The 13,762-nt window shown below is 44.7% G+C and overlaps 1 protein-coding gene across 8 annotated transcripts in view; it reads right to left on the minus strand.

Annotated features, from left to right (window-relative positions):
* Positions 1-1,215: 1,215 nt before the first annotated feature.
* CRACR2A (calcium release activated channel regulator 2A) overlaps positions 1,216-13,762 on the minus strand; it is a 139,277-nt gene continuing 126,730 nt past the window's right edge. For 7 of the 8 annotated variants that reach the window (XM_036018540.1, XM_036018537.1, XM_036018536.1 and 4 more), the window contains 3 exons: positions 5,862-5,963; positions 3,569-3,645; positions 1,216-2,214 (listed from right to left, as the gene is read on the minus strand). In XM_036018540.1, coding sequence (XP_035874433.1) covers positions 2,130-2,214; positions 3,569-3,645; positions 5,862-5,963 — 264 coding nt within the window. In that variant the 3' untranslated portion in view covers positions 1,216-2,129. Of the gene's footprint in view, positions 2,215-3,568; positions 3,646-5,861; positions 5,964-13,762 lie in introns of those variants that run through there. The other variant, XM_036018543.1, reaches the window with a different exon arrangement.

Consider the following 13,762-nt stretch of genomic DNA (forward strand, 5'->3'; position numbering starts at 1 on the left):
ACCCTGCTCTAAATCCTGAATTTACTTTTCCTAAAAGAAAAATGCAGCCCCGGCCAGGGATTAGGTGATTGGGGATAAATGCATCTATAGGCTTAGGGAGCCCCAGGGATGGCCTGCTTGCCCCACAAGTCCCAACTGCCATCCCTGTTTTCCATCAGAAGTGGGACAACAGCTGCTGTCCTTTCTTCTTGGCTATCCCTACCTTCTACCTGCACCACACACACAAACACACACACACACACACACACACACACACACACACACACACACCCAGTATTCACATAGCAACACACAGATATGAGAGGGCCATTTCTGGGTGACCCAGCCCCCATGCATCCACTAATGAGACCTTCCCCAGTGCCCTCTCTTAGGGAAATGAGTGTCCTGTGAGTTCCCCCTGAAATTTGACTGGGGGCTAGGATAGCTTAAGTTGGAAAACAATCATGTCATCATAAGCATTCTGAGAGGACAGAGCCTAAAGCATCAAATAGCTCACCCTTCATTTTATTGATGACATGGACACCCAGGGAGGGAGCTGGCTTGCCTAAGATCATGGAGCATCTCCTGATGCTCATTGCTGGTTTTCATTCTCACCCTTCATGGGCAACCTGGTGCCTACGAAGAAGGGCTGGATGACACAGAGAGAGAAGCCTACAAGAAAGAGGTAGGCACTCACCTGGTGACCCATGGGCTCTGACTGTTTGTTGGGGGAGGCTTCAGGGAACAGCCTTGGGAACTCTGGCCCCTCCCCAGCTTGGATGCCTATGTGCACTTCATCACCCACTCTCCTTTGGGGGCCCGGGAGCATAGCCTGACAATGGTGATTGGCGGGGATCTTTATGGTCTTTTCATCCAGCTTCCTACCCAGGGCAGGAGTGCCTTCCTGAGCCCCGCTGACAGCCAGGGAGTGATGCTGGCACCCTGCCCTGAGCTGGGAACCCACCAGCACCAGCTGCAGGAACCACCACAGGCCCAGGTTGGTCCCTTAGTGTGAAGGCCCCATGCTGCTGTAGTCACAGGGGTGCCAAGGCCAGCAGCGACACTCTGTCCACAAACAGCAGCAAAATGTCACCATCAGAGCCATACTTTATTTTTTTAAATAGTTTTCTGAAAAAAAAAAAAGATGAAGTCAGTAACTATGGACGTGATGTTGGGCCTCACCACTGGCATGTCAATCTACCCCGTTAATCATCATGTACCATTTTTTCAAAGAGCTATTTTGAGAAACATTTAGAAAATGGCTTTACATAGCTACAGTTTATTTATACCCTCCAGAAATGGTCTCTCTTTTGAGCAGCAGATGGGCTTTCCCCCCTAGTTTTCTTTTCATCTCTGGAGGTTAGGCAGCAAGTGAGCCCACTCCCTAACCCCAGGCACACATTTATCACCCCCAGGCCACCTGGGAGTTCTGGCTGTGGGTGGGCGGTGAGGAGAAAAGGCTGTGGGTTCCTTGTAAGGCACTGTTCCAGCGAACCCACTGGGGCAAACGCCATAGCCCTGTGGATGCTGAGAAAGCCTGGGCCCTGAAGTCTGGAAAAGAACAGGACCCCTGAGGGTGGGGAATAAGATATGGGTATCCTGGTTTGCTCCCCTCAACACCATGCAGGTATCTTGAGGTCTATGAAGCATATGCCACGAGTGTCCCATTGGCGTCCAGAGAACAGGAGCCATAGCCAGACCAACCACCTTGGCATTCATTGCCTAAGTGCCATATCTGTGGCCTGCAGGAAGCAGCAAGTCAGCCCTGCACCGTTACCGTGGCAACTGCAGTGCTGAGGCTCCTAAAGGCAAGGGTGGGGGAGAGAAGGGAGGTGGAGAAGGCACATGGTGGCTTTTCTGGAAAAACCCATCTGTTTCTTCTTCCCAGGAAGTCAATCTGGAAGGGTGGGGGGAAGAAGGGAAAGAATGGGCATCTGGGGTCTGGAGAAAGTAGGGCAAGAAAAGACTCCAAGATGCTCCAAGAGCAGCTTTCCTGACCGGAGGTGCTCCCCTTCTTTATGGGGGAGGCAAGTAAAAGGACAAAGGTCTGGGCTGGCCTTGGTAGGGGCATCTGTGCAGGAGCCATGTGCTGGATTCATTGCAGGTCCTGTGAGCCCAGGCCTGGGTGGAGCAGGCCTGGGAGGTGCCTATCAGCCACAGCAGGTTTTCTTCTTGGTAGGGCGATCAACCTGAATGGTGTCCTCCCTCACTGTGTCTTCTTGCTCCTTGAGGATCCTGGCAGAGTAGAAGGTATACTGTCAGGGTCATAATGACAGACCCCAACCTCACCAGAGCATCAGAGAGAGTATTCCAATTCTCTCTCTGGGGAGTACAAGTACCTAACTATAATTTGTAAAGCCCAAGTTTAGTCAATATGGATCCTTCACACCTCCTCCAGGAAGCCTCCCCAAACCTCTAGGTGTTGTAAGTGCTCTGATGGCACTTTGACCCTTCTGTTATAACCTCATCGGTCCCGTAATTATTGAAGGGGCTGCTGAGAGCAGAGACTGTATCTTTTATACCTGTGTCTCTGCAGCCTATCACAGTGCCCAGAACACAGTATAGGCTCAGAACATATATTTCTTACTTAGTAACTATGGAAGGGCTGTCCCATGTGGCCACAGCTCCAGATTAGATGTAGGAGGTGAAGGATTAAAAATAGTGTTAAGTATCTTATCCCTGCTTTATACTGTCAAAGTGCTTTCACCTTCAGCATCTGTTTTGATTCTCACAACAACCTGTGAGTGGGCAGGGAGGGTATGACTGATGTTCTTACATTAGCAGCAAAGCTCAAAAAGGTAGGGTCACTAGATCCAAAAATCAGTGTCAGAGAAAAGCCTAGAACTTTCTCCACGGTTTTCCATAACCCCAGAACCTCACCGATGAATAAAAGAAGTTGTTCCAGGTTCTTAATTACTCAAATAAAAATATTTTTAGATGCCCCAGAATGAATGCTAAGCACAAATGAGTACTATTAAGTAAGAACTTATGTGAACTGGGTAGATGGATGGAATGAAACAAATGCCTGGATAGATAAACGAATGAATGTTCAAGTACAGAAAACAGGGCCCTGTGTGTGGTGTTGTTCTCTTAATTTTGGTGTAGGAAGAGGCTTATGGAACCTGTCCTTGAGTGTCATCCCCTTGGGTGGCTCTGGTCTCCCATCATAGCCCCTCCTCTCCCTGCCTCCGCTTCCCATTCCCCAGGAGCCCTAACCCATCCTTGTTCCCAGCTGACTGTCAACTAATCACTGCTAAGATATTAGCCAGTGTTGGAGGACCTATGACATGACCTTTCCCAGAAGCATTTGCATTGAAAAAGAGAATTCCTGGGGAAAATGCAGCCTTTAAGATGCAGTGACAGGCAGGGAGGCTTTATTTTGGGCCTTATTGTGTTTCATAAGGCTGTCTCTTGCCCCTGGAATGCCACACAAAGGCCCAGGCCACCAGCCCCTTTACCCAGAGGCTCAGGCAGACAGAAGACAGACCCAGAGGTCAGGGGTGGGGGAGTGGGGGTTGGTGGTGAATGCAGTGGTCCCCATCTGGACCAGCACGGCCTAGTTGTGTCACCCGCTGAGCTGTGTCTCTACCTGGCCAGATGGAGCAGGGACTCTTTGGTATTGTGACCGGAATAGGCACTGCATTCATAGAAGATCAAATTGTTCTCCTAGAATCATAAAACAGAAGGAATAAATTGGGGGGGGGGTGTGCAGGGAACTGTGGGGTGGGGAGCGAACACGCTGTCTGCCTTTACCCAAACCCCTGCTTCCTTCCAGAGTCCCCTTAAATTCCTCCACCCCCTTGCCACTCTCTTAGAGGTTGGTTTCTGTCTCCTCAGGTAATCCCACTAATCCAAGTTCTGTAACTATGTCCCAGGTGAGCTATAATAATTGTAAAATAACAAAACCATAAGCTGTTTGACACTTTCTCAAATTATTCCCAGGTAGGGTACGCATGTGCTCATTTCCTTTTCCACCAGCCTGGATGCAGGCAAAGACACAGAGGCCAGGGGGAAGACATTCTTCCACTTCACAGGCAGGAAAACTGAGGCTAGAGAGGGTGTAAGTGGCCAGCCTGCTCCAGTCACGTATTTAGCTAATGGCAGGGCTCCCAGCAGCATGCTTTTCCCAGGACACTGATGTGCCATAGGCCTTGGGGCAGATGTCACTCCAATAGGAATTCTTCACACCAGTCAGTTAGCACTCCAGCTGCGCAGGCTGTCAGCGCTGGTGCCACAGGACAACTGTCCATCACTTCAATGGGCAGAGTCTGTGCTACATGGCCCTTGTCCAAGGCTCATCCTAGTCCATTTATCACTCCCATTAATAGCTGTCCTGCTTCCTTATGGCAATGTTAATGGCATTGAAGTCTGGAGGCTGATGCCCTATGGGGATATAAGCAGTTGAGCAAGGATGCTTGTTTTGTGGCTGCAGATCAGAAGGCTCTGCAAATGCTGGCACCCAATTCAGCTTTCCTGCTCCACACCCCACAGACCCAGCTCTGCCCTCTGCCCTCTTCATCCACCCACCCTTCAGTCCTGACTCCTGGTCAGTCTGTGAAGAACAAAGGCTCCATGGTTGGGGGAGGGGGAGTACATAGGCCCTAGAATTGAAAGACAAGACTTGTTTTCCAGCTTCAAGTCCAGACTGCCCCTGAGGAGCTGTGTGACAATTTGAATAAGTCACTAAATTTCTCTGAGCCTCAGTTTTTGTTTCACTGACCAAAAAAAGAAAAAAGAAAAGAAAATGAGATGATAAAAATGCAGGTCCTGCAGTTCCATAGTCAAAGTCCTTGGATCCAGATATATTTTAGAATCCAGAAATTTTGAGTTTCAGAAAGCTAATTCATGTATGCACTACATTACATAATACCCTCCGTGGGTCTGGGACAGCATCCTATAACCAAACATATTCATTAAAATTTCATCAGTGAAACATCTGAATATTCATTCAAAGTGTAGCACTCAATGATCGTCAATAACTGCATGTCAATTCTGGTCAGATTTTTCTTCCAGATGAAATGCAAATCCCTTTTTGTTTTCAGAGCTTTTTGGATTTTGGAATTGAGGATGAGGGACTGTGGACATGTAGCTACTTGGTGACCCTGCACAGAAACACCTGCCAGGCCCTCCTTCCTCCCTTTTCCTTGAATCTTACCATCTGTACACTTTTCCCAGCCCCTGAGGCCATGAGCTTCTGTTTGGTTGAGCACACTAAGAATTATGAATCCTGGGGCCGGACAGCACCCCCATCTTTCTGGACACACGGTTCCCTGAGAACTACACTGAGGAGTGGGAGCAGCCCAGGAGCAAGCACTACATGTTTTGTTGCTTGATTTCCATCCAGCCCTGTTGCTTCTGGGCTTGGGCAAGAGGACTGCTGCTTATTTTATTGGTAGGCTGTCCAGTCTGTGTCCTGCATTTATCTTGAGTTCACAGCTTTGAGGCTCCGTCTTGGTAGAAAGGATGAACTCTCTAACAAAGGTGTCCAAAGAAAAGTCAGCCTTGCAGTTAGTGAGTGTTTTATGCCTGAAGGCAATCAAGTGGAAACATACATGATGGGGTTCAAGCATCAGATAGGGACTAAAATAAGTAACTTCTTACTATCTAAGAATTTATAATTCTGAGCTGTGAGGGAAAGAATTTGGGAAACTTCTCCATAACCTAGTCATCCCTAGCCAACTCCAACTTATAGTCCATGGCTTTCTACACAAAGTCCCACATGCACAGGAGCTGGACTGTTCCCATGATGCCAGGACACCCATCTTGCCCCCTTGCTTCCTTCCCTGGGGCATTCCAGAGAAGTTCCCACCAAGGCTCTGGGGTGATGCCCAACTGTCCTCAGTCCCACCCTATCCACGGAGATGGAAATGCCTGCTCTTTACCTTGGCAAGCTGTTCTCCAAGGCCCCGGGGAACTTCCCGCTCTTTCTCGTTGTCAATTTTATTGCCTAGCAGAAGTACAGGAATCCGGTCTCCCACAGCTTCCTGCAGAACAGACAATACCCCAAGTAAGAGGGGCATCCATACAGAGAACCCAGATGGGCAGGCTTGAAATGCTGGATGGAAAGGTACATCTGACTTGAGAATCCCCTGCTGCCACAATAGGCCAGGCGATAACAGCCATCCTCAAAGCTGAGTGACAGAGCCACCTTCTCTGGGAGCCTCAGAGTACAAGGCTTCGGCAGGGTGCCTGAGGCCTGCCTCTGGGTACCTCCAGGCCCTGTCAATGCAGTGTCCCCTCCCTCCTTCACCACTCTCCTTGGATGCTGGACAGAACATACAGGCCCCCTAGGTGTGCTGAGAGTGGGTATCAGGATAATAAGGGCACAGTGGGACTATGTGTCCTTTCCCAGGGCTTGCAGCACCACTGAGGGCATTCCTCCATAGTTAGCCTTAGTCTGAATAAACCTTAATAAACCAGAATGAACCAAAGGAATGAATGCCACATGGTTTGGAGCTGTTCTAGGGGCTGCTGTGATGAGAAGTGGCATTTCCAGGGGCCTCATATTTGGCATGTGAGCTCCCTAAGGGTTGGGTCCAAATCTGATTCATGGTATTAGGTCCACAGTGCCTGAAAAACGATGGCATATGAATCACTGGAGGTCACCGCATGGGGTGCTGCACAGCCCTGCCAAAGGGTGCCCTGGATCTGAAGGAAGCCCTGCCTGGGGAAGAACTGCGTGGCCATAGCAACTGCACTTCTTGGGCCAGAAATAACAGGTTTATTCAAGGGGTCAACCACATTCACTACTCCTGTGGCTGTGGCAGATCAGCAGGGCCGGTGCATCCCAGGGTCCCTGCACCACGAAGTCCTCCCTTGTGAAGAGTGCACTGTCCGTCCCTTTCCTGAGGGCAAAGGGCCCAGGACTCACAGTTATTAAGTGAGTAAATAGGGTTTAAGCAGGTTGCTAGTTTTTACTTTGTGAAATATTTAACTAGGGGCTTTTGATCATAAATTGGTAATGAATAATTATTCATTGTGGTTAAATATTTTACTAAATGGAGAAGGCTGTGGGATAAGAAGCCATCAAATAGTTATAGTTTTGCCAATAGTTCAGCTACTTGATGTCACCATTTCAAATAAATGTCCAAAGTCCATCTGATACATACACCTATTTTAAGTTTAAATGCAATTACATTTGAAATTAAGCCTCAATGATTTCTTAATATACACATTCATTCTTATTGCAGTTCAGTCATGAAAAACTTTATTAAATAAGAATATTAAGGCTCAGAGAATCCAGAAGAACATTCAACATCAAAGCCATTGAGTTATGAGGACCCTTTGGTAGATTGGCCCATGATTCTCTAATGTTTTCCTCTAAAATCTGGTGTCCGACAAACTCTCTGTTATTTAGTGTCTTATTAACTGGAATGCTCTAAAAACAGTATTTCCATATATCCGTGGTAAGTAAATAATGTTGGTAATGATGACTCAAAGGCACTATAGGATCTCACATTGTCTTCAAAATAGATTCAATTATACATACTGTAGCAGCTGTGTTAAGTGGAGTGCACCATATTACAATAATTTGTGAGTGAAAAACCCACTTATGGCATGTAGAAAATGCTGTGGCTCCCTATTACCAGAGTGTCAATTAATGGGAATACCCCATTCTCTGACTGTGCTATGCCACAGAAACTTGGGAAACAGTTTTTCACAGAAAGGAAGAAAAGAGGAGGAAGGAGGGAAATGGGCCAAAAGGCTTGCTGATTGGAGCACAGGAGAGATATTTGTAGATATATGTGTGAGGAATGACTAAGGCTTGTGGGAATTTTTTGACATGGAAACTCTGAAAATATGAGCATCAGACTTGAAATCTCAGGACAGAAGTAGAAATCTAACCAGATTTTGGTACATGGGTGATGGCTTCACTCTCCTCCTCCCAAAGGGGAGGCTGGGAACCGAAGGACAGAATAGGATGAGGCAGGGAACAATCATAAGCCCAACACCTGAGCCCTGTGCACCATGCACAGCAGCGTGCCTCTTGGGCAAAGAAGGGGCAGTCTTCTTTTTAAGAGAAATTTCTGGATACAAAAATAGAAGAGAAAAGAAGGAGCAGAAAACATCCATGTACTCAACTAGAGCTGCGGTTTCTGCTCTCTGTGTTGTCCCTCTTACACAGACTCTCTGGACAACCTGCTTCCCCTCCATGGGCCATGGCCTGCCACTGACAAAAGAGAATTAGGTCTCTCCCCAAACACATGACAAAAATATGTAAGGACAAGTCTGGAGAGTGAACTATCATGGGCAGTCAATGGACATTACTCCAGCCCCAAATCAATCTCTGACCCAGGGCCATAGGGAAGGGTTGGGACTGGGGTGGGTGTCTCACAGTCCTCTCTCACTTTAACCTCTGCCTAAGCTATAACCCTTTTGCATACATTACTAGATTTTCAGCCTATACATTGGGACAAAGATGCTTATAACTATCCACCAGATGAAAGAACATTTCCTTTTAAAAGTCCAAAGAGCACCTCCTCTGGAGAACAAGCCTAAGGCCCACCCAAACCCTGTTGACCTTCTGTAGATGTTAGTAAAATCCCATAGGTGTGCCAGGCCAGACAGAGGAACTGAAGCCCCTTAGCTGGGGCACACATTCTCTCTGTATGAGACCTGGCTTGGTCCTGGATCTGCTGTCCCTCTGTGGGGCAACTGGTTTGCGCCAGTTGCTCCCCTTTGCTCCTCTCTTCTCTGAGCTGTAAAATAGGCTTCTAAAGCTGGTTTCTGTCCTCTGACTTAGATATGGAAGCCTCTCTACACCTTCAATCATGTTAGTTGCCTTTCTGTGAACTTGAGCTTGTTGGAAGACAGACTAGTTAAAATTCAAAAGATTACACATCTCTGACTTTAAATAACAAGGGCTGTCAGTTTGGAACAGAAGATTGACACTCAGCTCCAAATGTGCAGCTGTTGGGTTTGCTGGGTTGTTGTGTGTGTGTGTGTGTGTGTGTGTGTGTGTGCGTGCGTGTGTTAATATCTATTTGCTGGGAGGCAAGAAAAGCACTTAGCCAGGATAGTGCTGCTATTTCTCTGGAGCAAGAACAAAAAATTCACAGCACATTAAAGTATGCAGTTATGCTAAGCAAAAAAAATGACTGTAAAATTATATCTTGGGGGTTTCCATATTTATCCACCCCCTGGACTATGAGTCAAAACAAGATTTATTTGTGTAGTTCGTTTAAACTGCCAGCACTTCAAGCTCAACTTGGAGTGTGGGGGGAAAAACCAAACCGCTATTTTTTGCTCTGTGTTGCACATTGTCACCAATGACAAAGATCATAGAATGAGAATTAGCTAGCAGTCCACAAGAGGACAGGGAAGTGGGGCTGACCCCTTTCAGTTGAAGAACTGATCTGCTTTGAGACAAACACTTGGAAGGATTGAAAAAGAAATGAACACCTATATTTTTGAAGCAGATTTCAACCATGGGCCATGTGATGAGAGAGAAGCATAATGCAGTGGCAAAGCCCTAGATTTTGGTTCTGGCTGTGCCGCCTGACAAGCCATGGGTGCCTTTGGACAAATCATTTCCTCTCCCTGGATCTCACAATTTCTCATCTATAAAACAAGAGGCTGCATTGGATTAATCTCCCAAGTTTTTTTTCTAGCTCAAAGACACTAATGTTGCTGGCTTAATAATGCCCATCATATTCCACTTCCTTGACTTACAGATCTAACAATATAGTGCTATAGAATGACAAAAGATTTTTTAAAATAGAAGTTCAATATGCCAGGGCTGCAGACACTTGGGATCAAAAATCTGACTCATACTAAATCTTATTTTCTCTGATATGGGCCCTAAGTCTTTAGAGGTCCAGTGTGTCCCATGGTCTAAACATGGGGCCTCTGGAGCCCAACCAGTTTCTTCTCTAGATTGAACTGTTTAACCCAGTCCCAGCAGCAGGGATGAGAAGGAGGTAGGGGAGGGTTGGGAATGCTGAGTCAGCAGGAATGACTAACTGCTTTGATTTCCTGTAAGGTACGTAGGAAATGTAAAATGGCAGGAGAATAAGCACACAGTGTGTCTGAGCCCAGTTTGGGCCTCTTCTGCAGAAGGCCTGCAGGCAAGATAAAGCTGCCCAGGAGGGAAGGACAAGAGAGGGTGAGGTAGGAGAACAGTCATGGGCACAGGATGTTTCCAACTCATAAAGCAAGGTTGTTCTCTTGTGAAAAAGGATTTGGGTTCCCTCTGGGCTGGAAGTATCCTCTAGGATCCTCTGATGCACACACACTCCTGACCCATCCTGCCCACGCCCAGAGAGTCAATCGCCATACCCTGTAGAATGTGGGGGACAGGAGGGACCTTGCAGAGACCATAGTCCACTCCTTCATTCAGTGACTGGCCACAGTTTCATAGCCAGAAAGTGGCCGAGATGGGATGATAAGAACTTCCTATTCAGGGAACTCCATATCTTCCCTGAGCATTTGTTCCCACCACAGAACCTCTTCCAAGAGAGTCTTTGCCATGTATAATCTGGGGCAATTTTAGCTCTTTCTTCTTGTACTGCTTTTAGGGCTGTGGGAGGAAGGGGCAGTGAGAACAGCTGGCTAGCATTCACTTAATAATAAGCCTTCAGAACCTGAAGCCTGCTATTAAAGCTCCCCCTCCACTCTCCCTTCCCCAGGTAGGGGAGTCAGCAAAGTGCTTGGCACTCTATGGAAAAATGAGGTGCTCCACAAATATAAAGTACTGATTATTTTCAGTTCCTCTCCAATTAAATTAGGTGTCAAGTTTTAATATATCACCTGCCACGTCTGATGGCTGGTAGCCAATGCAGAATAAGCTAGTTTTTAAAGAATCTTGAGAATTGTTGCATTTATGATGCCACTATTCCATGCCTTCAACACATAATCTGCCATCCAACACAGCCTTTTGCACTGTTCTTGACACGCTGGGCCACTGAACTAGGTCTCTGAAACTGAGTCCTCAGGAGTGGCTTGTGAGTGCTGGACATGCAGGAGATTCTCAGAAAATTCTTGTTGAAGGGGCATTGACATTGTTAAATAAAATTTAGAGTCTCAAAGTATGGCCCTTAAACTAGCAGCCTCTGAGCACCTGTTAGAAATGCAGCATCTCAGGCCCAGCCCAGATCTGCTGAGTCAGATTCTGCATTTTAACAAAATGTCCAGGAGATTCCTATGCCTATTTGAGCTTGAGAAACACTTGTTTAGGCTGGGAACCATGGTACCTGAGAATCACTTTGGAAATTTCTGTGTGTTTGTTTGTTTGTTTGTTCATTTGTTTCCAGGCCCTGAATCATTCTATCTCAGAGAGGAGGCCTTGGCACATGTTTTGTCCCTGTTTTGTCCCTGTGGTACTTCCACAGGTAATCCTGATCCTGGGTTTATCCAGGTTTGGAATAGTCTTGTAGAGTTTAACTGTACCTTTTGCTAATTTAGAAAAGGAGAATTCGAACTACAATTTATACAAAAAGGCCCCTTCCACGCACAGATAATCCTGAATTAGCCACATGGATCTGCCAGACACTAGGGCTCTATGGGGACTCCTGCTGGGCACATGCTGACAATGATTTTCAGTCCCACCCCATATAGGAATATGCCAGACATCTAGCCTGTGGCACAGCTTTTCTGAAGATGATTGAATTCATGCTTCAAGCTGTGACAATGGCCTTCTGATATTTCTTCACCTCCACCATCAGCACCAAATTCAACCTGATCTTCCACCTCTCCTAAATCTCAGGCCCTCTATGCAAAACAGGAGGCTTAGAAACTATATACTCTAATGATGGCAGAGAGGTCAGCTCCATAAAGTATCTCCATTCATCCCTATTAATCCTAGACTATTTGATCTAGGATTCTGCCCAGCTCCAGTATATATCAAAATTCAAATACGGAGGGACACTTAAATGTTTGTGGCTAGGACACATATGACAAACCCACAGCTAACATCATACTCAATGATGAAAAGCCAAAAGTTTTCTCTTTAAGCTCAGGAACAAGACAGGGATGTCCACCTTCATTACTTATATGCAACATAGTATTATAAGTTCTAGCCACAGCAACCAGACAAGAAAAAGAAATAAAATGCAACCAAATTGGAAAGGAGGAAGTAAAACTGTTGTTATTTTCAGATGATATGATACCATATACAGAAAATGCCAAGATTACACCCAAAACTCTATTAAAACTAATAAACAAATTCAGTAAAATAGCATGTACAATTATTATTTAAAACTGATTACATTTTATAGACCAAAACAAATAATCAGAAAAATTATTAAGAAAGCAATCCCACTTACAATTGCATCAAAAAGAATAAAATACCTAGGAATAAATTTAACCAAGGAAGTAAAAGACTTGTACTCATAAAACTATAAGACAATGAAGAAAGAAACTGAAGAAGATACAAACAAATGGAAGCATATACCATGCTCATGGATAGAAAGAATTAACATTGTTAAAATGTTCATACTTCTCAAAGCAATCTACATTTTCAATGTAATCCTTACAAAAATACGAATGGCATTTTTCACTGAATAGGAAGAAATAACCCTAAAATTTATATGAGACTACAAGATACCTTGAATAGCCAAAGCAATTTTGAGGAAAAAAAGAACATAGCTGGAGGAATCACAATACGTGATTTCAAATTACAGTGTAGGTTACAGTAATCAGAACAATATGGTACTGGCACAAAAATAGACACAGATCAGTAGAACAAAATAGAAAACCCAGAAATAAACCCAAGTCTCTATGGTCAATTAATCTATTACAAAGGAGGCAAGAATAAACAATTGAGTAAAGACAATCTCTTCAATAAATGGTGTTGGGAAAACTGGACAGATACATGCAAAAGAATGAAAATAACTTTCTTACACCATATACAAGAATAAACTTAAAATAGATTAAAGACTTAAATGTAAAATTCAAAACCATAAAACTCCCAGAAGAAAATATAGGAAACAAACTCTTTGATATCATTCTTAGCAATATTTTTTTAATAGTCTCTTTGGGCAAGGGAAACAAAGGAAAAAAATAAACAAATGGGACTACATCAAACTAAAAAGTTTTTGCACAGCAAAGAAAAACATCAACAAAACAAAAAGACAGCCCACAGAATGGGAGAAGATATTCACCAATACATCTGATAAGGAGTTAATATCCAAAATATATAATAAACTTATACAACTTAACACCAAAAAAACTCCGATCTGATTAAAAAATAGGCAGAGGACTGAAGAGACATTTGTCTCAAGAGGGCAGATAGTATATGAAAAGATTCTCAACATCACTAATTATTGAGGAAATGAAAATTAAAACCACAGTGAGGTATCATCTCACACCTGTCAGAATGGAAATCATCAATAAATCAACAAACAACTGTTGGCAAGAATGTAGAGAGAAAGGATCCCTCATGCATCAGTGAGTCCCTATTAAAGGAAGATTGGTGCAGCCGCCATGGAAAACAGTTTAAAGGGTCCTCAAAAATCAAAAATAGAACTTCTTTATGACCAAGGAATTCCACTTCTGGGTATAGATTTGAAGAAACACAAAACACTAATTCCAAAGAATATATGCACCCCTATATTCATTGCAGCATTATTTACAATAGCCAAGATATAAGGAAGCAAGCTAAGTGTCCATTGATAGACAAATGGGCAAAGAAGACGTGGCACACATATACAATGGACTATTACTCAGACATAAAAAGGAATGAAATCCTGCCATCTGAGACAACATGAACAGGCCTAGAGGGCATTGTGCTAAGTGAATTAAGTCAGACAGCAAAGACAAATACTGTATGATTTCACTTATATGT

The sequence above is a fragment of the Phyllostomus discolor genome, chromosome 2 (assembly GCF_004126475.2).
Source record: "Phyllostomus discolor isolate MPI-MPIP mPhyDis1 chromosome 2, mPhyDis1.pri.v3, whole genome shotgun sequence".
NCBI lineage: Eukaryota > Metazoa > Chordata > Mammalia > Chiroptera > Phyllostomidae > Phyllostomus > Phyllostomus discolor.